Genomic DNA, 25,990 nt, shown 5'->3' on the forward strand with positions numbered 1-25,990 from the left:
CATTAGAATGGAACCCTCCTTCTCCTCATTCAGAACTAAAGTAAAGAGCTGGCTCACTGATAAACCTATCTAACTGAAGCACTAGGTCAGAATTCGACCACAGCCCCTGTCAAATCACACCTAGTCACCTTATTTATTACATAGATAGTGTTTTTACTGTACTCTGTTCAAACATGACCTATGCTCTCTTTCTGTATTTATTGGCCACTAGACCCACCTGTAACCTTGATCGATTCGCCTGTTGTCTTCCTTTGTATGTCTGTAACATTGTTATCCTATGTATGCCTGTAACGTTCCTAGGTTTTTCCAGTGCCCAGTTACCTCTGGGTTAGGTGCGCGATACAAATACAAAAAGGGTGCCAAAGGAAGGGGGATATTGCATCTCATCTGTCTGTGTCCCACTGCCACCACCCGAGGACCCCCGCCCGCCCCCCAATCCACGTCACCCTCCCTCACTAGTCCACCCCCAGGAACTGGATCCAGTAGCAATGGCCATGTCCTGGCCACCTGGATGACAGATCCTCGGTCTAGACAGGGAGGCACCTTCAGGTTTCTCACATAGTAATTATATCCCCAGATTTATCTGGGCCTACTTATATTTAAATGAACCATTTATTTTTTTTTTTATAAATACTTTGTTTCTTTGGACCATACGTGTACTACAATTTCTTTGTACGAAGCTACAGCCCTCTCCCTCCTAAGATGCACTTGGCTGCTCTGTCCATGTTACCACATTCTTAGGTGGCACAGCATTTTACAAAGAGTGGAGCTTATGTACTGCCTCAGATGTGGTTTTATGAAGCCCTTAGTTATACTTTAGAAAAACGGTTGCAACACTCTCTCCAGCCCTCTACTTTCGTGTTTGTGGCAGGAATATTGGGTGAGCAGCTTCACGTTTTTCTCCTAGAAAAAAATCTATTGCCTTCTTCATGCCCGTTTGGTTTGTGCACCTGTCTAACCTAAAGGCATAACAATGTTTGCCACCAAAAGGAAAGACTAGACAAGCTAATAAAAAGGTAGCTGTGGCTGTGCGCATTACTTAAGTGTGGGAAGAAGGCTACCAGACGAATACTGTTATTCCCCTCTTTCCCTCTCAGATAACAAAAAAAAAAAACACTGGTATACTGGCAATTATTAATAAATGGCCCGTAAATATCTGCTAATGCAGGTTTTGGACTGGCCTCTGGTGAGGGCTGTACAGCAACAAACATTAAGGTGGAGGGAAGAGCACTCCACCCAAAGGTGAAGGGAAGCTGTAAATCCTAATTTAAACAGGTAACGTGACAGAGCAGTCTGGCTTAACCAACTGCCGATGAAGTAGGCTGACGCAAAGTCCAAGTACAATTAGTCGACGCACATACATAGAAAATGCACCACACTGATGCAGTGAACAATATACATTTAAGACTGATTTTTGTCAAGCAAGTACTTCAGCAAATATAATGCAGTGGTTTAAACTCCAAATAAATCATGGGTATGAGCTAAACTTTGAGTTTTTGGTACACTCCTTAACAGAGGATAAAGCCATAGTGAACCCAGAGAAGGGAAGCTGAGAACTGAGAAGGGTCCAAGGAGGGAGCTCCAAAGAGTAAAGCTATCACCCAAAGTTTAATGAGAAAAGAATAAGAGATAAAGAAATATAATTCAGAAAGGGTCAGCCCAGAAGAAGGGGACCCAGGGGTAAAAGCAACACCCTCTTTTTGAACTTTGGAAACAAACTCATTTGTTAAAGGATCTTTTTCTTTTATTGTTTGAACGCCTCAGGCCTGAAGGCGGGAGACTTTCCAAGGAAAGGATACTTTGCCATTGACGGTCCTAAGAACTGCCATTTGGAACTGTCGTGTCGGAGAAGCCAGGGAGAGAACTGCGCTCCAAGACTCCCATTTTAACCAGTATCCAAGACGTGGGTAAGTGAGACGCAGACCACTGCATCATGACTTATTATTTGAGAACACCTCTTTTCTTAAGAACTATGCCACACCACCTTTCATAGTAGTTTTAGGTTTCTTAATATAGGCCCTTTATTTTGACATGATGCCACTAGGACCTCCTTATTTTTCATGTAATGGTCAATGTCTGTCCCCATCTTAGATTTAGGTTTAGATTAGGCGTTTTTCCAACCCGCATAACACTTTCATTGTTCAATAAATACCCTTGAACTGTGATCATTTGGGTCTGTCTTACTTGTGTCACCATGAGTTCCTTACAACTATCACATATATCATATAAACACATTTACGTAGGGGATACAACCCAAAGTATAACCATATTCGGAATAGCAATCAGCAGTTCAAGGCGAGTCAAACCTATAACACATTCAGAATGCAAGGAGCTATTCTTGGAGAGTAAAACTAGGTTAGATCTGCTTTTAGAATACAGTCAGTAACTCAAGGGTTGTAGACCCGGTCAGCCATGCAGTGACACTCAGTTATGAAACCCATAATAAACCAACTGCGTTACAAGTATACTCCTTGCAACATTACTTTTTAGAACTCAGTTCAGAGCTAGTAAAATAACTAATACTTTCTGGAGAGGTCTTAAGCTACTCAATGACATGTATTAACACACAACCATTTCTGAATGCACTCAGCAATTCAAGTAAAAGCAAAACCTAATTACACTGTAAGACCCAAGGTATTTCAAGGTAAGTAAGGGGCCTTACGACAATTTAGGAAATGCTCTAGGCAGTTTCAGGGGCGGCACAACCCAGTGTTGCAAGTTTAGAAGAGCAGCAGCTAGTCAAGGTAAGTAACCATATACACTTTTTAAGAGGGGCTTCAAGCAACTCACAAGACTGAGAAATTACCTACCGTAATGTTCTTTCTATGTATTATATAGTACAAAAATTAAAAATGCATAAAATAAAAAAAGAACTTAAAAGACTAGGCGAGGGGAAAACATTTCCCACTCACTTAGGGACAAGGTAAATAATTACCAAGTCCAAGCAAAAAGTTCTGGGGTTGACACAAGTTAGGGAGATTCACCATGAAAATTAAAATCTTAACCAGCAGGGAGGATCACACCCAGGCATCACGATTCAATTACAAAAAAAAAAAATATACATATACTGAACAGGATGCAATTTGATCATACCCATGAAAAATTGAGGGTTCAATCAAATTTAACTTATTAGTGAAGAACAAATGCACATCCGGTTAATTTTCCTATGCATACTTGAACCTCAATGTGCTTAGTATTGCATCACGTTTCTAAAAGACAATCCCCTAACAGTTTCACCCAAGGTCTCCAAAAGAAAATCTGAGCCGTAACAAATGGCAGAAAGAAACTATGCATAGTCCTGGGGGCTCAAAGATGGGGAATTACAACAAACTTGGGTAGCAGTCTCCTGTAATCATCTGCACCTGTTCTCATAGATGTCCTGGATTTCGTACACCTTCTGATCAATGAGGTCACTTGACACCCGGCTGGCCTGAAGCTCGTAAACCTTCTGGTCGATCAGTTCTGACACAGTCTTGTGGAAGTAGTTTATGAAGTTCTTGATCACTTCAGGGATGACCTGGTAAGTCTGCTGCTCGTACTGCCGCTCATACGCCAGGTCCTGCTTGGGGTCCCCTGGGAGGAGAAAGAAGGTACAGGGTCATAAAATAATATCACAAGTGGGAGATTGAGCTCTAGAATCTGTTTTAGATCATGTTAACAAAGATCAGTAAAGTCTTGATCAACACGCCTGCTAATTAACGCCCATCAGATGCAACATGAAATGCTTTCTCAGCAAACATAAATCAGCAATGTGGCCTGGGGGCGGTGGGAATGGGGAAGAGGGTAAAGGAGCAGTTTGTGTGTTCGTCCACCAAATAGATTTGTAAATCTGAAGGCTACATTTCCCAAGTAGAAATACTTCAGACAAAAACATTTAAGCAACTAAAGGGTGCAGAACCTAGGAAAGCCCACCTTCGGTGAACATGTTACACTTCTTAGAGTTAGCCTGAACTACACAACGGTTTGGTACCAATCGATGAGCAGTCAGGCTTAGTCGAAGGAGGCCGGAGGGCTGAAGTAGGTACAGAGCTCACACACCTTGGTTGAAGGAACCACTTATACACTGTAAAGTTATATAAAAAAAATGTTTACATTTTTTTTTATTTGAACAAATCTACAGTTTGAACGCAAGATTCAAACTGTTTCAAAAAGAAAGACAAGAAGAAAAAAGGAAAAGAAAACTCCACAAGCCCCCCAGAAAACCAGCACGAAGACTAATCAAAAGTATGAGGCATCTGCTTTCAAAGTCACGTCAAGATAATTTCCAGAGATGATCCTAGCCCACCACCCATCCACATCTTCGTCCAAGGGGGCAAACTTTCCAAGGTGCAGTGAGCGTTGGCTGACTGTTTGCATTTGATTATCAGATGTTTAGATGTTTCAGTAGCCAGTCCACAGAAGCGGCAAAGGTTATCTTTCATAGATTTATCGTTTCTTTGCCAAAGAATTTCTCTGGTTTTTAGAATATTCGCCCGAAACCTAAGAAATTGCTCTCGATGACGAGATGGACAATGTAGTAAGTAGCGTGCTGGTTCGTTTAGTTTCCTGTGATCGCCTCCCACGAGTTGTGTTGATTTCAGCTTTTGTCGTGATTCATTGTTGACAATCCAGGTCCAATTTTCGAGTTTCTTTTTGGCAAGCTGCGGGCGATTTAAGAGATCTTGATTATTTATGTCTGCAGCCGTTAAGAATGCCAGTAACTTGCAAAACCATGTATTCAGTGCGTTTTGGTTGTTTGGGAAATATTAATTGGCAAAGATTTTGTATGCCAGTGCCGGTGATTTTAGGGCCATTTTACGCATTGCGGCAATTGAATTCCACACCACTCTGATGTGCAGTGAGTTTATGGCTAGTTCGTGTCTCAGGATAGTCATCGATGTTGATTGTGGCAACCTCGAAGCGACCTTCCAGTACGTGCCATGTTTGCTCACTTATATTCCACCCGGCCTCAGCCCGAAGGTTATTATTGGTACCACTTTTTGTAGGTAGAATTTAAGGAAAGGTTCCAGAGAAAACTTTCAATAGTTCCTGTTGATTTTTGCTCCTTGAAGAGCGAGCTTCATCATTTTTGATGTTAATTCGTCAACCCATTGCTGTTCACGGATGGAGTTGTTGAATTGGATGCCTAGGCAGCTTATGGCATCGACAGAAGAGATGTTAGAATCTGCGATTTTCCACCTAAACGCTTTATCTTTTTGCTTTTTACATTTACAATTGACAATTTTTGTTTTTGAAGTGTTTGTCAATTCGTTTAGGATCATGTACTTTTGTAGACACACTAGACGGCGCTGAAGCCCAATTTGGGTTCTGTCCGTCAGCACCAAATAATCCGCGTAGATGATACATTTAATTGGGATTTGGTTTAACGTGGGTGAAAAGCAAGGAACCTCACTGAGATAGTTTGGGAGATCAGCTAGAAATAGTTTGAATAGCTCCGCAGCAAGCGGGCATCCTTGTTTGACACCTTTATGTGTCAAGATGGTGTTGGATAGCAGACCACTGTTTAAAATCGGACTTTGATTGATGTATGGTTGTGAAGTGCAATGATCGGTTGAAGGATGGATGCCGGACAACACCATTTTTACAGTTTAGGCCATAGTAGGCTGCGGTTCACACCATGTTTCATGTCAATAAATGCAAAGTGGATTTTTCCTTAGATTTTCTAGTTTTAAGATAGTCAAGATTAACAGGTTTACATCGACTCCAACACCCTTCGTGAAGCCTGTTTGCCATATGTCAGTAATCTGAGAAGTTACTGCCCATGTTGCAAGTTTAACACGCAAACTAGACCCAAAGATTTTTCCAATCGTGTCCAAAAGGGCAATTGGGCGATAGTTATTCGGATCATCCCAACTGCCCCTTTTATGAATTGGCACCACTATGGCAGTCCTCCACGATTCAGGCAATTTTTTAGACAAGCTAATTTTCATGAACAAGTTTTCAATAAAATCTGCCCACTCACTTTGATGTTTTTTTTAGATCTACATTTGAAATCAGATCTGGACCGGCTGCGCGCAAGATCTTTAAAGCATTTATAGCTCGTATAATATTGTGCGTCATCTGAATGTCCCACTGAGTTTCAACGGCACTGCTCGTTGACAGAGGCGTTGTATCAGATTTCTGAAAAACCGAGGATACGTCTCCTGGAATGGTGTTTATAATAGTCGGAGTACATTTAAAAAGTTCCATATTTAGGATCTTCCAAATATCACGTGTATTCGTCATAAGTAGGCGTAACATATGTTCAGCACAATCTTTCTTGACCGATAATGGCATGCGACCTCGCCCAGTTTCGATAGGTCGCGTGAACTGCGTGTCTTGCTTTTACGGCTTCATGAACTTCCACTCTTGGGTGACGTTTTCTTATTTTTCTCAGATCTTTACACAGGGCCTTTTTAGCTTCATATAACACTTTGCTGTATATGTGTTTGTGGGACCGCCCAAGGTACCTTGAGGAATTTCCAACACTGGTGAAGTCTGTCAACAGTGGGATATAATCAGTACCTTGAGAGGCTGGCGTATTCATTAGCTTCAGCCCAAAGCCTTGGATCTGGTTTCCATTCAGTCAAAGACGATTTCCTCTAGAGTTTGTTTCCAAAGCAACCTTAGTAGGGCTACTGGGCGGATTCATGACCGTCAAAGATTGCGTAAAAGATTGTGATCGCTGTATTGCATTTTCTTTATTTGTAAGTCAACAATCTTTGTTTCAAGGTTACTAGAAACCCATATGTAGTCAAGGATACTTTGTGTTGTATCACGATGCCATGTTGGCTTAGCGGGAACGTCTCCTTTTGTTGTACCGTTGAGCATGGATAAGTCACGCAAGCCCATGTCAGTCTGCCATCTTTGTCCTCTTTCTTCGATCATGTCATTCGGCAGTCACTGAAACATTTGCAAAGAGTGGTCAAACTGGAACCAGGCGCAATTCAGGTCTCCACAGCAAATAACTGACAAGTTGTTATGAGCTAGCATGGCATCGTCTATTAGCTGTGCGATTGCAGTTATGAAGACATTTGTGCTGATCCTTGCTGGGTTCCAGTAGCCGTTTATGATCAGTAAGTGCTTCCTGGCTAATGGACTTTTTTCCATTGTGTGCATGAGGGTACCTTGCACATAAAGGTTAGGATTTACTAACAAAGGAACAGACCATGTTTGTGTTATTCTCACCATTGTTGTGAGGCCTGAGCTTGGACGACCTTTAGCATTTTATTTTCCGCAGGATTTAATAAAATGGTGAATCCGTCACACGTAGGCGGTTTGCAAAGCCATGTTTCCTGTAGACATATGATGAAAACACTTTTCAAGGGGATTTCAAAAGGCATTGAATAAGTGTTTAAAACTGCGTGTGTTCCATGATAAAAATAGAAGTGGATATTCAGTATTGGTCAGTCATGGCTAATGCTGATTCCGAAACCGATTTTGATTAGATTTTTTGCAGAGTTTGTTCATATCTTGGGTTCTTGGTGACACTCATCGATTGCCTTAACGCGGCATAATCGACAGGTTTCGTTTGTCGCTTGTTTCCTTCTTTTGGTTTTTCTGTTTGAGAAAGTTCAACCTGCTCAGGTTCAGACGAGATTTCAAAACCAAAGAACAGCTCATCGCAGGCCCTTAAGAGAGTGCTACGTACACTAGCTGAATTGATATGCAGGAGCACCTGATCCGAAGATTTTTCTGTAGCATATTCGACAATCTGTATGTCGTCTGATTCAATTGTTCGTAGCGATGGCACACATTTGAATAATTTCATGATGTTCGCTCGGTTGAGATTTACTTCAGCATCATCACTTTGGAGGTTTTGTAAGCGTAGTTTGTGGTGACCAAGTGCTTCTTTAATGAGTTTATTTCCATGCACCCTCGTTTTGAAGTGAACACGCTTATTTGAGGTAAGTTTCGGGTTCAACAGCGGTTCAACTTCAGACACTAGGTTTGCCTTTACAAAGTCTGTACTGGTGGTTTGGTGATTCTCAGCGAGGGTTTCATTGCTTTTGCCGAGCCATTGTTTGGCTTCCGAGCATGGGCTTGAATAGGATCCAAAAAGTTGCGACTTGAGGCACTAGAGGTATCTTGATTGTCCTGGATCGAGTATGGGGATAGATCGCATAGGTTGCTTGTAGTGGATGCAGTTGTGGTGATGCTTGTCTCAGAATCAGAAATTATTCTTAGTCTTCGGGTCAGTTTTTGTTTCTCTTGAATAGAGTGAACCTGGTTGGTCTTGTTTGCTGCAGGATTTGGCTGTTTTTTTATGGCCGCCATTGCACTTAAATAAACTTCGTTTTTGCGGAGTAGATAGATTTCTTATAAATGTCTTGGTCTTTGAGGGTCCAGCCAGTTTGGGTTTCTTTAACGATTTGCCACTTGCATTTTTTCCAGATGTTTTAGTTGCATCTGTGTGTAAGGTGGTTGAGGTTGTTTTTGCCGTACCAGTAAAGATGCCGAAGGATGAAAACTGGATTCCGGGTACAGCTATTTGTGGTTGGGCATCATCCTGAGAGCTTTCAGTACCAACCACAGTGATTCCGTCATCATGACAGCCCGGCATTTTGCATTTTCGTTGGTGTGTTCCATGTCCAGGGAGGTTTGGGATGGATTTGCTCCTGCGGTGGTTTTTTGAGTTTTGTGTCTGGAGTCCACCATATCCACATTTGTCCCACTAGCAGTATCAGCCAAGGAAAGAGTCTGATCCGACGGGGTCTGAGTGGTCTGCTTATTATGAACTGTCGTGTCTATTTGCGTGGTACATATGCCGTCGCAGCCACAGGAGACAGAACAGTGGCACTTACTCATAAGCTTGAAAGCTTCTAGCAAGCCGACGACCAATTTATCGTGTTGGCAACTGTTTCGAGTGGCCACGTCACATTGCTTTTGTTGCCATGCTACAGTGCGCTCGGCCTCTGCGAGTATTTTCTCTTTTAGGAGCGTATTGGACCTTTCAGTTCGATCCATTTTCTGGGTTAGATTCAATAGCATTGCACCTTGATCCTGTATCCGTTCACTTAGGGCTTCATAGAGTTTCACAAAAGGTATCATCGCCAAGGAAGAGGCCGCCAAAACATTGTTATGGATTTGCATGGCGGCAGCTGAGGAAAGACTGGCCTTAGATGGTGTATGTCTGGTGTTTTCTGCACCGCTTGCCGAGAGACTTGAAGAGTCATCGATTTGTGCGTGGGCTTGAACTGTATGGCCGTTTTTTCGTGCCGACACGAGTCCTTTAGCACTATTACTTTTCCTCGTGGGCACCAGCGGCGTGCTTGTGTTTGACTTGGCGAGCTCGAGTTTGGTGCGGCAGAGTTATTTTTGAAGAATTCATTAATGCTGCATGCGTGTAATTAGAATTGCCTTTTTCTAGACATGGTGAAGCACATGAGCCCAGCACTCGGGGCAGTATGCTGATGCAAAGAGTTTCGATCTTCCTCCTTAACTGGTGTATTCCGGGGTTTGTATGTTGAATCTCGGATTTGAGGATTACCATCAGCATGCAAGATGGAATGATGACATCGATGTGGTGCTCGCAACTGGCAGCATGCCGCCACAGCTGTTTTTTCCATATAGCGTATCAGCAAGTTTGCTATGCATAATTGTTTCATCTGGTGGTAGATCTGACATATTGAAGGTTTTTCTTGCAGATTTATCAAGCCAGTTTCTGTTGGACGTGGCATGGTAGCGTATGACCTTATCCCCTTGAGGTGCCAAACCCTCATGAGTAGCGTGAAATTGAATCCGATGAGATTTTTTTCCTGAGAGCACTTGGAGGCTCTTGTATACTTCTCATCTGACCAGTTGTCACCTCAGAGTTACTTGGAGAAATGCTCAGCCCACCTATTTTCTGAGCGAATTCTGACTCCATTAAAGGACAGTCGACTTGGCAGCTGGCTGGAGGGTGGTCCTGTTCGAATGCTCATGCATGATTGCCTGTGTAGATTTGGGCTTTTCAAGCTCGTCGATATGGTTTGATCGGGTTTGTTAGAGGTGGATGCAACATTTGAAGCCGCCATCAGATCTGCATCCGTAATCTCAAATGGAGAATAGAACAGCTCCGGAATTACAGGACTGGGGATATTCTTTCCTAACTCGCAAATCGATTGTGAGACAGGTTCTAAGTTGCGCCCTGGATCGGACTGGGGCAGACTGGGAACTCTGTGCCGAACTCCGTGCCACGCTCCGCGCCCACAGTCACTTTAAGCAGGCAACACAAACGCAGGACTTCAAAACAAATACGTCGTGCAGCTCCTCAGAGAAAACGTACAGTGAGACTGGGGCAGACTGGGAACTCCGTGCCGAACTCGAATAAGTATTTATTTATATACACCAAGGCACATAGTTATACTCCAAGTTCAGGTAAGTAGAAAGACATTCACAGTAAGAACGCTTGCAATATTCTTAGCACAGGTAATCTATAGGCAAATATGTTCAGAATAGCTTTTTAGGATAACAAATCACGTAATAAAACCACCAGAAAATTATATATGCAAACTGTGACCAGGGGTTAGGCAGAAAAGGCGGGTAAATCAAGTGCACTATCAAGAGTGGTAGGATCTCCTTGGATTCGCTACAGTTGCAGTTAAGTAATAACGATTGGTTTCACAAAATCAGGGAGGTTAGGATGACCCGATGAAGGATTGCCCTAAGGACCAATGTCCCAGGGTATGTGGCTTTCCCGCTAGAGCACAGAGGGTTGTACCCTCTCCACCCCCAGTCCCCCAATGTAGCTCTATGAGATCTGGAGGGGAGCAAGATACAAGCTATTTGCAGCCCCTAGAGTCTCAGGATAAGCAAGCAGGCTCCAGGTAAGTTTACCAGGAGACGGACAGCACCTTCAAGTGATGAAGCCGTTGCTGCAAGACGGTTCTGTTAGATAAGAATTGATGTAGAAACACAGACTACACAACACGTATCTGCTTAGTATTAGGTAACCCACCTTTTGATATAGGTCTGTACTTCACAAGTTGGTAGTGTGACTGAGCAGCAAGGCCCATGTCAAGAGGGGTAAATGTAAATGTGAGCTGTACAAATGAAATCCGTAAATAAAAGTAGCCAAGTAACACTTACACTCAAGGTTTCAGTTATAAAGTTATAAAGTTATTTATTTAACTTCCATTTTTTAAATAAGCGTTCTTTAAAAAAGCAATCATGTACCAGTGTAAACATACTTTAAAAATCACTTTTCAGAATCACAACAAACTTGTGGATAATATTTGGATATGCTTCTCACACAATTCCTACACTGTGAGGGTACTTCAATCACAAGGACAGTAATGGCATTTATATATCAGACGCGTTATTCTGAGGTTGCACAAAGGAAAGGTTTAAGGAAGGGAAAGGTTAAAGAAGTTCTTAGTAAATGTGAGAACTAAATCTTCCAATGAAATCTAGACAAGCCTTTCCCAGCAGTAGCAGTCTCAAACATGTTACCACCTATGGAGGTATAAACAAATCAAAGTCAACGCGCTAGAAGAGTCTTCAGGGAACCAGAACAGCCAAAGTCGATTTGAAACAGACTATGGAGCTGAGGCACTTCGCAGAATCAAAGTCTTGCACAAAGTTAGAGAGTTTGTTACAAAATCACTTGTAGGGCGACAAGCTGTTAAGCCTGTGAAAAGAGTTGTGATCAACTCAAAAAGGTAAGCCACTGCAATTCCAATTGATAAAAGCATAGCTAAAAAGACAATGAGGTAAGTATCCCAAGTCTAAACAGTACCTTTGTTTGAAGAAGAGTGGTCCAGCTGGATTCTGTCTTGCTACAGTGGTGCAGACCCAGTGTTCCTGAGCCTCAGCCATGGGGACAAGAGGGAGGAAGTCTGGAGGGTTCATGCGGCAGTACTTTCCGGTTCAGAGGCACTTCGCGGTTTCAGCGCTCGCTCAGTAAATAGCACTGTCGCGGGTCTCGGATACTGGTTGGGCTTCCCTTCACTCCTTCGGTCCTGCACTCTAGTGAGGGGACTCTAGCTCTGGTCGCCCAGCTTCTGGAGAGACCTTAGGAGACTCCTGAGCTTCTGGCCGGATTTCAGATGTTTCACTCTACTACAGATTACTCAACCCTGGCACTTGGTTCTTGCAGCAATGAAGAAGTACAGCCAGTCGGGGAAGATGATCCAGTGGAGTTCGTCTCGGGGTTAGGTGATCCCACTAACCCAAGGGGAGAAGTCATCCCTTCCGGAGCTTTAAAATTAAGCATCAGCACAGCAGCAGGGCTTCACCCTTCAATTCAAAGTTCCATGAGGATGCAGCACGCTTCGTTCACGGTTTCTTCGCCGGGTCCTTCTCCCAGTGGTCGACTCTGCCTCTAGTTCCAAAACCCTTGCCTTTTAAGCAGGTTTCTCCCATTCATGCACAGCCTAGGCTGTCAATCACACAACAGGGTGGCTGTCCTGAAAGGACAGCCTGCTTGCCAGCCAGCCAGCCAGCCAGCCAATCACGACTGGTTGCATTCAGGCATTCTTAGAGAACAGGGGAGTTTTGGGACCCTCCCTCAAATCCTGTCCTTCCATACACACTGGATCCATTGGCGGACTTCAGGGCTAAAGTCTGCCAAAGGCAAGACAAACAAAGGGCTCAAACCTGGCTCAACTCACAGAGTAAAACCCAAGAAAGACCTCACAAACAGAAAATGGCGAAAAAAAGAAGTCGGGGGCCATTTTGACAAAATGGTGACCGTGCTGTACTGCTGTGGAGGGTTCAGCATGCGGTAGAAAAGCACAATGGTAGGAAAAATTAAACCACTGCCACCAGCCAATTAAAGTAGTGAAGGCAACATAAAAATGTTACATGAGAAGGTAGGAAAAGGGGCTACTAAGTAACCCCCCCCCCCCAGCACTCCACAGAAGTGCTGGACCTACAAAGAGAAAAAGTAAGTAAAGGCAATTTCACTTTACTATTCTTGGGAACTGTAGTTCACACAAGAAAAGGTATTTTAACCATATGATCAAAATGGATTTCTCTGTGACACTGTACTGAATGTGCTGTGTGTCACCATACAAAAAGTACATGCCTATGAGTTTGTCAGACTGCAAAAATAGCGGAAACACAGAATCCGAATCAGGTAAAAAAAACACAGGAGGGTGAGAAACGGGTCTCGCGCAATCCAGGGTTAAAATTAAAAGTCCTAAAGTCCAGCAAAAGAGCTGCGGGTCTTTCAGGTTGAAGGGAATTAGCCCTCCCTAACAGGTTCCAGCCCAAGGGAGACAGCAGACTGTCACAAGTTTCAGTCGTGGGCACATCAGAAGAGGGCTTCTCGGTTCCGACTTGTTGGTGCCTTTTTCAGGCTCAGTGGAGCAATGGTTGTCACAGCAGTCAACTCTTCTCCATTTCTCAGCCCACGTCTCTAGTGCAGGGACTTTCTGGAGCTGGCTTGAGTTGCTGCAGAAGTGTACCCACAGAGTTTTAGGCAAAACCGCACTTCCGAAGACTATGCACAGCAATGCAGCAGAGGTCACAGGGTATTGGTGAATTGAAGGCCGTAGAGGTCGCAGGTCTTCAGGGATGGCACTAATGGTAGCTTGTCTCGAGCCTAGTTATGACTACCAGTCTATGGGAGAAAGTTATACTTGAGATCTTCGCAGTTAACTGGAAGTCAAGGTCGGGCAGTGCTAGGATATATTTTTCTGAAGTAGAACTAAGGGCTTAGTAAAACCATTCAACTGAGGCAGTACAAGACTCCACTCTTAGTATAAGGCTGTACCAGCCAAGTTCAGGGTAGTGTAGACCGAGCAGCCAAGCTTATCTTAGGAGTGAGAGAGGGCTGTAGAATCCATACAAATGTAATTGTAATACAAATGGTCTAAAGAAACACTGAAACACTATGTATGTAAAAATAAATGATTTATTTAAATACAGGTAGACCCAGATAAATCTAGGAGTAAATAAGTACCACCACACATATGTAATCACAATTATAAAAACACTATACAAAGGTTCACAGACCAAAGTATAGACCGTATTTCCCAACAATAGTTCTAGGGAAGTCAACACCTTTTCATACACATTCAGTATAGGTCACACCTATTCTTGGGGAGTAAAAACCAATGGTTACTTTTACAATTACATTCAGTAATGCAAGGGCAGTAGACCCTACCACTTGTACAGTGACTCCGTACAAATCACATAATCGGTCAACTGGACAATATACTTTGTGAATAGTCGAACACTTATTCCAGGTACAGTAAAAACAACTACTTTTGTGATAACACACAGTTTTACTAGGTGAGTAAAACCTAAGGATGTAATATTCTATTACAGGTGCTTTTGCGATCAGTGAAACACAGAGATAAGCAGTAACTCTGGTAACTTATTTTTGGATGGAACACAGCTAACTCAAGTTAAGTAAATCCCATATACTTTTTAAATCTCAAAATGAATTCCAGGTTATATCTTTCCCAGCTGAACAAGTAACTTATGTATGACTTATAAGGGACAGTTCAAACCCAAAGACACCTTGTGTCCGTCTACAAGAGCACAGGGAAAGTAAAACCCAATGTTACACTTTACTGAATGACCAAGTTATTCTAGGTAGGCAACAACCTAATGCATACTTATTCTGGACAGGCCAACAGCAAGTAAGGGGAAGCAAGACCCAGTTGGGGGACACTCTTACAATTATTGTAACAGGAGGAATCTGGTGAAACCAAGACATTACTTTTGGGAAGAGGCAGAACCAAATAACAGGTGAGTAATATACCCTCAAATTTACTGTCTATTGGAATGGAAAAACGGTTTCCAAGGAAAGAATAGTGCATCACACAATCAAGATAAGCAAGAACTTTTTAACTGTTCCCTCTTGGAGTTAGTTACCAACCAACTCTTACACGCAAGTAACTTTTAAACACTTAAACAGCCCAATCCCTTAAAAGTCGCTCCCTGGTTCTTGGAGCTTGAGTGTTCTCAGTGGCAGAAGGGGGGCGGGAGGGAAGGGGAGGTCACTAGGATCTAGTGATCAACAGACAGTGTCAGGATAGGTTAAGTAGCAAAAGTCAGAGTTCCTTAGGAAAACTGGGCACACAGGTGAGTACTTACTTCTAGAGTTAGAAGAGGGTCCAGGGACTTCACAGAAGACACCTCAGCAGGACTCTAGCAGTGGGACTGGGTGAGAGGCCTCCCCATCACAGAAAACACTCTACAACTACACAGGAATCCTATGAGACTTAAGGTAAGTACATATCCAAAACAGTACCTCAGCATTGAAGATTTTGCAGCAGGAGGACTTAAGGATCTGCAGCCAAAAACTCGTCAGTGGATTCCTTATCGTGGTGAACGAAAACAGGACCTTGGGGAGGGACTTTGCAGCAGGCATCAACGTAGGCTCTAGGCAAGGTTTTCCTTGTGGCTGAATGCCATTCTGTGGATTTGGCGCCTTTTACAGGAGCACAGAAGACAGAAAAATCGCAGTTGAATTCTCGTAACATAGGTCCAGCACTCTGGTGAGTGGACTGTAACTTTGTTCATGGGCATCCTGGTGTATCTCCAGAGACACGAAGTTGCAGCGAGATTCGGAATTCCGTGCACCTCACAATGGTTCGAGGTCCCAGGGCATTGCAGCCCCGCAAGGTCGCATGAACGCGTGGGATGGGTCAAAATGCAGGTCTTCTTGAGTCTAGCAGGTCTCACCAGGCTAAAGCAGGCTCTGGTTACACAGCAGGCTCTCCGGTCGCTGGAAATCGTCTGAGCCGCTTTTCCTTCATCCTCTTCGATTTCGGTTCCAGTGGTTGACTTATCTTCAGCTACCAGGTTCGCAGTATTTAACAGGAAGTACAAACACAACATCTGCATTCTCCCCCCCTGGGATTTGGCCCCATTCAGGTAAGGAGGAAGACAAAGGACTGGAGTTTGACGCCTCCCTCACTTCCTGCCTTCACAGACAAGACTGGAGCCTGGGCGGGGAGACCATTAGACTCCCGCCGGAGATACAAATAAAAGAAATCACACAAAGAAATGTCCTGCCCTGGATGTCAGGCGACGGAACAAGAAAGGACAAACACTACTATGGCGAAAGAAGAAGACCGGGGCCATTTGATATAATGAGCACCCACGGTAAAGGTGCACCAAATTAATACAAGGTATCACTGCCACAAGCCAAAGAAGGTAAGCTTATCCCTGTAACAGAGTTACAGTTTTAGTGTGAAAGGAGATACATATACATTGCATCTCCCAAGCACTCCCCATAAGGTGGGGTGTGCTGGTTTCATTAAATAAAATTTAAAAAAGGGATCCAAGGATCCCTTCTACCCTTGAGAACTGTAGTTCTCTCAAGGTTAGCAAAAGAAAGTTAAAAGGGGAGCCCCTAGGGCAACACAGCAGGCACTTATTGCCAATAAGTTGTTAAAGAGGATAACTATAAAAAGACACTATGGCGAGTCTAAAAAAGATGACACTCATAAAAAAGTAAAAGATCTGCGAGTGTGGAAAAAGGTTCCCACTCACAGAGGTAGAAGGAAAAATAATCCACCAGTAAAGCAAAAGGTTCTGGGTTTGACACGGGTCTCGAAGATTTACCATTTCTATGAAAATCTCACCTAACAGGCAGCAGCATTTGAGGGGCGTGGCCTGAGCAAATAGAGTGAGGGGGTGAAGCAAAGAAGCTCTCGTCCATATTCTACAACGATCATGTGAAATAGCGATGTGGTGAGGATTGTAAAGCAGAGATATGATCCAGGGGTGTGTGAAGAGGTTACCTACCCCCCCCCCCCCCCCCCAAACGTGGTTTTGTCTGAAATCGGTGTTTCCCTGCAAGGGGAGGAGGCGCTTTAGTACAGGACCCCTGGCGAGCAAAGATGGCGGACATGGGCGTGCTGCAGAGTAGGAACGGAGGCAGCCAACCGGACCGTCAACGTCCAGGTCCTGATGGTGCATCAGAACATCAACGCCCTGTCGGAGGACACACCGCTGTGGAAAAGAGATTCTTGCCAATTTGTGCAGCAGGCGAGTGTGGATGGCCCCAGGAACCGTAGCACGGTTCGCCTGACGGAAGAAGGGGACCAATGTAGTGACGGCCTTGTGCACACACGTACGTGCAACGCTGCGTCTGCTGGAAGGCACCCCGGCTCACCCGTGCAGGCTGGGAAGTGCACCAGCTGGCCAGGGAAACTAGCGGATGCCCAGTATCAGCAAGCACGGCCCAAGTGGCTGCATAAGGTGGCGGGCGGCTAGCGTGTAGCCCCGCTTCTGTGGAGACCGAAAGTGGAGGTGAGCAGGGCACAGAAACAAAGCGCGACAGACAACCGGACCAGGATGCCGGGCGGGCCACGGGATAAGAATTCACGTGATTCTGACAAGACACAGCCGCAGGACTGCCTGCACAGTTGACCTTGGACACAGTGCAACTGAGATCTTGGCGACAGCAGCAGTTGAAAGAATGGTGGAGGGGATCCGAGTCTGCAGAGGACGTGCAGGGTGCAAACACTGCCCAGCCAGCAAAAACCTGCGGTGAGTGCTGCACTGGGGCACAAAACCACCTGGTGGGGTGGAACAGATCTTAGAGAGCTGGACTCTGAGTCCAGTGAGGCCAGTGGGAGAGGGTTACACTGGTAGCTGGCTGCACACACACAGCCAGCTAACGGAAGTGTCAAACGACACAGGGGTCTCGCAGGGCTATAGCAGTGGAAGTGTGTGCACAAAGGGACTGACAGGTTGGCAATAACTGACACACAGGCTGAGGTAGTCGCTACAGAGCGCAGCTTAGTGGGGCTGCTGTGACCGCTGTGGCGGGTCCAATACAGGTGGACTCAGAAGCAGTAGTGACGGGCTAGAATACAACCAGGATATAAGGACTGCTGTGTATCGCTGCTGAGTAGTACTACCCTACAGGGTTGGACATCTGGAACACCACTGTAGCGAGACACTGGGCTCGGTCTGCAATACATAACCTGATAAAGGATAGGCGCCACTGCCCGACACTGGTTAAGACAGTCATTGAAGGAAAGCCGAGATTGAGAGGGTGTGCTGCACTAGAGACTCAAATGAAACTGACATTGTCGCTCAGCAGTTCGACAAATTGACAGACACAAGCTCTACTGAGAGGCGTGTGGGGACACCTGGTGCTGTTGAAGCAACAAGAAAATAGCACAACAGCGCGAAGGATAAGTGCTAAGCTGCAACTACCTGATTGCGCCTGCCCCGGCGAGCATAGACGTGTCCCAGACTAAAGGAAAAAATAAAGATACCATCATGGACTCCTTAAGCAATGCCTCCAAACCTCGTGACTCGACAAAAAAAAAACGCTGCCATGCAGAAGATATTGAGTCACCAGAGCCCAGCAATAAAGAAGATCAGGTGCTAGCGGCGATAGCGGCACCAAGGTTGTCCCTGGAGACACAAATAGATGAAGTAAAGGTCGACGTGCAGCTCCTACAAGATGTGCACAACTTGGCGCATAGAGTGACAACTGCTGAAACCTGCCTGAAAGAAACCCATGAGACCACAAAGGACCTAGAAATTAGACTGATGGAGCTGAAAAGGAGAAACACTGCTGGAACTGCGGGCCAAAGACACAGAAGAGCAGGCCCGACAGAACAATGTTCGGTTGCTGGGGATTCCTGAAGGCTTGGAGGTCCCGAACCCCACACGTTATGCAGAGAACTTAATACTACAAGAAGTGGGTGCAGGCAACCCGTCACAGGGATTTGTGGTGGGACGTGACCACCGATCCCTGCAGAAGCGTCCTCAACCTGGGGTCACACCCTCGCCCAGTGATGCAAAAATCCTAAACTTCCAAGACAGGGAAGTAATATTTAAATATTCAAGGGAAGGAGGAGTGATACGAGATAGCTCTAAGATAACCCGGCTGTCCAGAGAGCAAGGAACTCCTTTGTGCCGATTAAACCTAAACTCCGACAACTAAGTGTCAAATACATGCTTATGTACCCATCAAGACAAGGTGATCTACAAGGGTAGAGCAATCTTCCTTGAAATTCCGGATGCGGCCAATACGTGGTTGGAGCACAATCTCGACAGCGGCGTGGAACCGGTCACATGAGGGTAAGTTTGCCAAGTGGGGAGGGCCATGTGAGCTACGGGGGGGGGGGGGGCATGTGAGCTACGGGGGGGGGGGGCGAGGGGGGGGCGAGAGGGGGGGACGGGCGGAACCTTGAATAACGACAGCACTGCTGAATCTGGCAAATGGGATGGAGTAGAAACTGGATTACACTGCATCAGCTGTTTTTTGCTTAGGCAGGGGTGATGTTTGACCACCTGCCCTGGGCTTGAAGGTCCACCCCGTGCATAGGTTGGTGTTGGCCTGTTAACACCCATTCTCTTGCACATAATGGCCTGGACGGGCTACAAAAGGTGCGGGGGAGCCCGAGCACTGTAGGAAGGAAGCAGCTGCTGGGCGCAAATGTTTTGTTGGTTGTTTGGACTTATGTTCTTCACACAGTAGAGTAACTGAAGGGGATTGTATATTTGATCGGGAAGATGGAAGGGGGTGGGCAGGAAAGCTGAGGGGGAGGAAAGTTGGGGGATATGGTCATGGTGCATAGCTGGATAGGGGACACAGGAGGAATGGGAGTGGGAACTAGATATGAATATGGCATCTAACATTAAGGTATTGACGTGGAATGTAAGGGGGATGGCCAAATCCTAACTACGCATGAAAAAAGTGGTCATTGCGCTGCTGCAGAAGACCCACCTTACAGAGGGGGAACCGTTAAAGGTCAAAGAACGCGGGGGGCAGACAGGGAAATGGTGCTCCAAGTATGCTAGGGGGGTATTTACGTGGATAATCCTACGGTGCAGTTTCAGCTGCTTGGGGGTGGAGGCTGATAAGGACAGGAGGTACCTGATATCGGAGGGGCCACATAGATCATGTGGAGGTATGTATAATGAACTCCCATTTCCCCAATCATGGAATCCCACCGCATGTTAACACGCTCTGCGCCAAGATTGCGCTACCGGGAATGATTCTTCATTTGGGGTGGTGATTTTAATGGTGTCTGGGATCCTGGACTAGATAGGTCACTCTCGCCAGAACAGCATTGGGCCAGCACCCTCGGCACTCATACAGCACTACACAATCTAGATCTGGTGGATGTATGGAGGGAACTGCACCCTGAGGATAGGAGTTATTCTCATTACTCCTCGCCACATCGCCTCTACACCAGGATAGATTTTGTCTTTGTCGGTAGGACTCAAATGGCAGAAATAAGAGGCAGCACACTACTTGGGCAGAACAATCTCGGAACACTCACCGACCACTACTGGAGTGGAAGGTGTTAGGTCCAAGCCCCCCCCCCCACCCCCCATACCGATCTGGTGCATGCCCACTGGCCACTTGACGGATCACATTTTAAGAGATGGGCTGATAACGAGACTGGAGGAGTTCTTTGAACGTAATGTGGGCAGTGTGAAGGAATGGGGCACAGTATGGGAGATGCTGAAAATGGTGCTGAGAGGGGAGGTTATTGCTAATGCGGTGGTATCTGGAAAAGACTGAGGGTGGAACTGGAGAAACTAGAAGAGGAGATTAGGCTATGGAGAACCGGGATAGTTGGGGAGGTGAAGCACTGCCATGAGGCCTGGGGGAGGCTGTCAAATTTGATTACAAGGTTAAAAGCACTAGAGCATACGCTGAAGGGCACAGGCCAAGCAGACGCCTGTCGTGGCTATGTAAGCGGGAATTCCTGAGACACCTAACCCCAGAACTGAGGGACAAGGATAATATGTGCAGGACACAGCAAGGAATTAACACCACATTTGCTACATTTTACTCCCAACTATATGTCAGGCAAAGTTTGTATGCGGTCCCCACTGGGAACACTACAAACAACTCTTACAGGTATAGGAAACCCAACCTTTGGTATAAGTTTGTACTACAGTGTTTTGGTAGCGTGTTGAGCAGCCAGGCTTATCTCAAGAGGGGTCAATGTGAGCTGTAGTGGAGTTAGAGAGATTTACAGTTACAAGTATTCAAATAAACGTACTCGGTTTCTTGAATAAACCATTATTAATTTGTCAGTCAGGTAGAATAAGCCTTCTTCAGAAAGGAGCAATATAACAGTAACACTACAATACACATCATGAAATACACCCTCTTAATATATCTAAATCAGTAGATCCCCTTTTGGGATGGCCAACAGACATTACCTACACCCTCAGGTGACTTCAATTGCTAGGGTGCTGGGGACATTAATTCATCACTGTTGCATTTAGAATCATATAGTAATAAGTCAAAGGAAAATATCATTTAGAACAAACAGGAGACCACAAATATTCTTAAGCATACAAATACTTTCAGATCCCCCCAATAAGCGTCATTCAGTGGAAGAGGCTAAGCCAAAGTCAATAGGCAAGAGTCTATATGAGCTGAAGCACTTCTTTGAAGTTAAGTAGGAAGTCTTTGCACAGTGTTTTAGAAGTCTTTGAAGAAAAGAATAATCAAATGTAGGGTCACAAGCCGATTAGATTTGTGGGTAGTAGAAGATGCAAGCACCTCTATGAGAGGTAAGTTCTCTCAAACTTTACAGTACCTTTAGAATGAAGAAAAGTGCAGCAGGTGGCTTCTGTTCCTGTGCAGCTCTGCAGATCTCACTGTTCCTGGGCCTCAGTCGTGGGGACAAGAGGGAAGACTTCTGGGGACTCCTGCACTGCAATGGGACGGTCACTGCTCGCAACCGCCAATCTTCAATTCAGAGGTTGTGTAGTGTTTCAGCTCCTCTCGTCTACCTAAAATAGAAACACTGATTCCTGGCTGTCGAGATACACTTTCCTTGCTTCTGGGGGGGGAGGGGGGGGGGGGGGGTTCCTGCACTCTGTTGAGGGGGCTCAGGCTCGGTCAGTCCTGCTTCCTGGGAGGCCGTAGGATCTTGCTGGAGCTCTAGGCCAGCTTAAAAGCAACACCCAATCTGGGGTTCCTCTCCCTGGCTATATGGTTTCCAGCAGCAACTCTGTGGTAATTCAACCAGCTCCGAGATGGATGTCCAGGTGGTTTACTTTGGAGTTGATTGGTCCCACCAACTCAAAAAAGGGAGAAGTCGCCCTTGAGCTTCTCGGTCGATACGAATTTGGAGTTTCAGCAGGGCATCCTCTTCAAGTCCTTCTTCGGTTCCTTCGTCCAGTGGTTGACTGCCTTACAAGCCAAAATCCTCGCCTTTTATTCAATTCTCTCCCATTCATTCCAGCCCAACTGTCAGTCACCCAGGAGGGTGGCTGTCCTTGCTGGACAGTCAGCCAGTTAAACACAGAGTGCATTTGGGTCCCCTAGGAGCCTAAGCACGGGGAGTTTCGGGCACCTCCCTCCCTTCCTGCCTACCCCAGACACCCTGGAGCCAGGTGTGGGCTTCACTCATGAATCCCGCCAAAGGCAAAGCAAACAATGGGACCAAACCTGGTTTGGCACGCAGAGTAAATCTCAAGAAGTACCTTTCCACAAAGAAATGGCGAATAAAGAAAACTGGGGCCATTTTGACAAAAATGGCACCCTTGGGTGCTTTACTGCAGCTGCGAATGCAGCCCACAGTAAATGCACACCATGGTACTTAAAACGAAACCACTTCCACCAGCCATTCAGTGAGAAAAGGTTAAAAAAAAAAAGTTACCTGAGAAGCTAGACAAAAGGGGATACTAGGTAACCCCTCCAGTACCCTTATTGTAAGATACTGTGCGCTGGGTCTAGAAAGTTACAAATGTAAGTAAAGTCAATTTCACTTTACTGCTCTGGGAAACAGTTGACCCCAGAGAAGGTATTTAAACCTTTGGGAAATCTGAAAGACTTCCCTGTGCCACTGCACTGAAGGGGCTGTGTGACACAATGTAAAGGATAATGCCTATGGAGTTTGTCAGACTCCACAACCAAAAGAAACAGTGTACAAAATCACATTAAAATACGATAGAGCGGGAAAAAGGGTCTCTCTCTCCAGGTTAAAGAAATCAAGTCCTCAAAATGTTTAACTCCTCAGATGATAAACTTCCATGAAACTGCGGTAGAAACTGTAAAGGAGCACTACTGAATTACTGATACAGAAGATTAGACCTGGTGCCATTCTCACAGAATGTAAACTAGAGACACGGTCCTGCATCGTGCCCTGGTAAAAAGATTGTGTGTTGAATGGTTTACCCCAGTGGTCGAAGTGTACAAAAAGAAGTAGTGGAACTATGTTCCCTACTGGCCTGCACCACTCCCCACAGACCCCATTACCGCGCCCCCTCCCATGCACATTAAAAGCCCCACGAAACATGTTCCTGCTCTTTAAGGAAACGTCCTGTGCAGTGCACTGAAAGTGCAAGTTTCAACTTCTTCCTACACTTTTATTTTAAAACAAAACCGTCGTGAACGGTTTCTTTTAACATAAAAGTATATAAACGGTAAAAATAAAAAGTAGGGGCACCGCTCCTGACCGCTACCGCCCACTTCGACCAATGGTTTACCCTTCAATTGTCCAACATAGAGATGAGACAGGTCGATTAGGAAGCCTACTGAGTGAAGAAAGTTTGTTTTGTTCAATTGCCACAAAAAATATGCCTGCACTGTATGAATGCACAAATTATACTGGCTGTAATGGAAGACTTGATATATGCTTGAACATTTTTATATAATGCTAATTAAAAAACGTCAAAATAAAATAGGCATCAACAGTTACTCAGACGCTGGTGGTCGTTGGAAGTTGCGGGCGGCTTCCTTCTTCGGCCTCTTCGGATACAGATGTTCCAGTTTCAGCACCTCAAAATGTATCCAAGAACACAGGGCGGGTCGACCAATCATATGACCCATGCACCATTCAAACTTGGGGGTGGTTGTCCAATGGAGACAGCCAGCCTGTCAGTCTGAACTGGTGTCAGTCAGGCACACTGTATAACAAAGGACAGGCGAGTTTGGTCACCTCCCCACTTCCTGTCCTGCAAGTTACTCAGAAGCTTTGCAGGCTTTCCTTGGGACGCCTGCCGAAGAATAAGGGACCAGAGAATCCTCCCCCCACCCAGATATGTAGAAGGACCCAGAAAGGCTAAGTCATGTTCAGAGCTTAAGAAAGTAAAACCACAATTTTGGGTAAATGGTTTCCAGTGCTGCCCATAGCTGCTGCAAAGACAGCCTGCCACAAAAGTCCGAAAGAAGTTGAGCAAAAAGGTACACTGCCACCCGGCTGAGCAGAGGGCTTATCACAGTAACCAAAAAGTTACTGGAGAGGCGAGAAAGGGGATACAATGTCTCTCCACAGCACTGCACATAAGGTGGGGTGTGCTGATCTTGCAAAATAATAAACAGGTAGGATAAAACAGGACCCCCCCCCCCCCCCCCGTGTCCTGGTAACTGCAAGAGTTAGCCAGGAAAATAAAATAAATAAAGTGGAAGCTCTAGGAGCTCCCAGCAACACTGCACATAAAGCGTGGTGTACTACTTTAGGAAGTTGTAGATGCCAGAAAGTTGGAAGAAAGCATGACTCCAAACAGAAATAGCAGAAAGTGGTCAAAAAAGTAAATAAAGGGCAAAAGGTTCCTACTCACTCAGGAGAATTAGCAACAAATCCAGGTGTCCAGCAAAACAGTGCTGGGGGGCTCTGAGTGGAGATTTCACAGAAGGAAACCTACCCTAATAGGTGCATATTAAGGAGTTTAGCAAATGTTGTCCATCATGTTTTCCTCTGGTAGGTTTAGAAAAAGCCAGGATGAAAGAATGTTAGTGTCAGGTGCTGGGCAGAGCGCAAGGTGTCTAGTGAGAAGGGCACGAGTTACACTCCCTAGCCATCTCTTGCTTCACGTCAAAACAGTGCATGGGCTTATAAAATCCTCAGTGACCTGATCAGTCGCAGAAAAGAGCAGAGCCTTTTCCCATTTGAGGGCTCCAACCACACAAAGCTCGACCTAAAAAAGCAGCACCTAGCTAAGATCATCAGTATTGTGCCTCGCATAAAATGTCAAGGCAAATCACTGGATAGTGCAAGTGAGCAATTGCATCACAACTAACTTTTCTACAATGGACACAATTGCATTTTATGTACCCATGACCTGGCGTGTTCAAACATCTGGCATCAGAGACCGGTACAAGTCCAATTAGCCTAGGGTCATTTATGCACTTAGCAAGGCATGCATTCCATATCGAAACTGGTAGTGTTACAAAATCCTTTGTATTAACAATCCAACTTCTTTGACTAGCAATTTGTGTTATTGCCAATTTAACAGGAATGCATTTGGACCAAGTACAAACATTTAACTCTCTGCTTTTACAGATACAACACCTTTGTGCCCCCCCCCCCCCCATCTTTCTATGCTTCTGTTCACCTACTCTCTCAAAGAAACAAGAGATTTGGTGTGGCGGGGCTGCTGACGAAAATTTAGAGTGTGTCTTAGTCTCTTTGGTAGCAAATGCTGAGAGAAAAATTGGGCAGTAGGGTGGAGCAAGGGATTACATAAATCAGCAAAACTTAGGTATTAAGTGCAAACTGAGATGCAACATATCCCTTTGATACAAGGCTGACAAGTTATTGTGTGCTGCCCCGGGCAACTCGAGGTCCACATTGGAATGTGGGTGTGTTGCCGTCCCCTTCTCTAGCTGAGCTAGAAACAGAGGCAGTGGGGGAACTGAAGGAAGTGGCAGTAGATGAGCAAGGAAGGGCATGAAAAAAACTTGACAAAAAGGAATGAGCGGCCAAGAATCTGTACAGGATTTTGAGGGGGCTACCATCTCCCTGCTTCTACAACGCTCTAAGCCAGGGCAAGTGCGAGTTACTGTGGTGGAAAGGGGTCATTGGAGAAGAGAAAGAAGGGAGACAAGAGAATGACACAAGGGCTCAAAAAACAAACACTGCATGAAAGCATGGGAGCCAACTTGAGCAAGAGAAAGGTAAAATACAGAAATCTATCTAGGAAGCGTAGAGTGTGTGACAAACTGCCAACGCAACTGCCCTCAACACCCGCCAAAAAACAACAACTTGCATTAGGATAACCAGGACGGGGGATGACGACCGAAAAACGTTATGGTTAAGTTGCACTACTAAAACCCTATGAAACTCAATGGAAAAACGTTATGGTTAAAGGTAAAACTGTAAAACCCCAGAAATTCGCCAGTTATGGT

At 45.2% G+C, this 25,990-nt stretch overlaps 1 protein-coding gene across 1 annotated transcript in view; it reads right to left on the reverse strand.

Moving 5' to 3' along the window:
* The window catches only part of EIF3L (eukaryotic translation initiation factor 3 subunit L), a 277,699-nt gene that overhangs the window by 180,093 nt on the left and 71,616 nt on the right, over positions 1–25,990 (reverse strand). Inside the window, exon 3 of the mRNA XM_069653069.1 lies at positions 3,363–3,573. Within this exon, the coding sequence (XP_069509170.1) occupies positions 3,363–3,573 (211 nt within the window). The remainder of the gene's footprint in view (positions 1–3,362; positions 3,574–25,990) is intronic.

The sequence above is a fragment of the Ambystoma mexicanum genome, chromosome 3q, assembly GCF_040938575.1.
Source record: "Ambystoma mexicanum isolate Mex_15411 chromosome 3q, UKY_AmexF1_1, whole genome shotgun sequence".
Taxonomy (NCBI): domain Eukaryota; kingdom Metazoa; phylum Chordata; class Amphibia; order Caudata; family Ambystomatidae; genus Ambystoma; species Ambystoma mexicanum.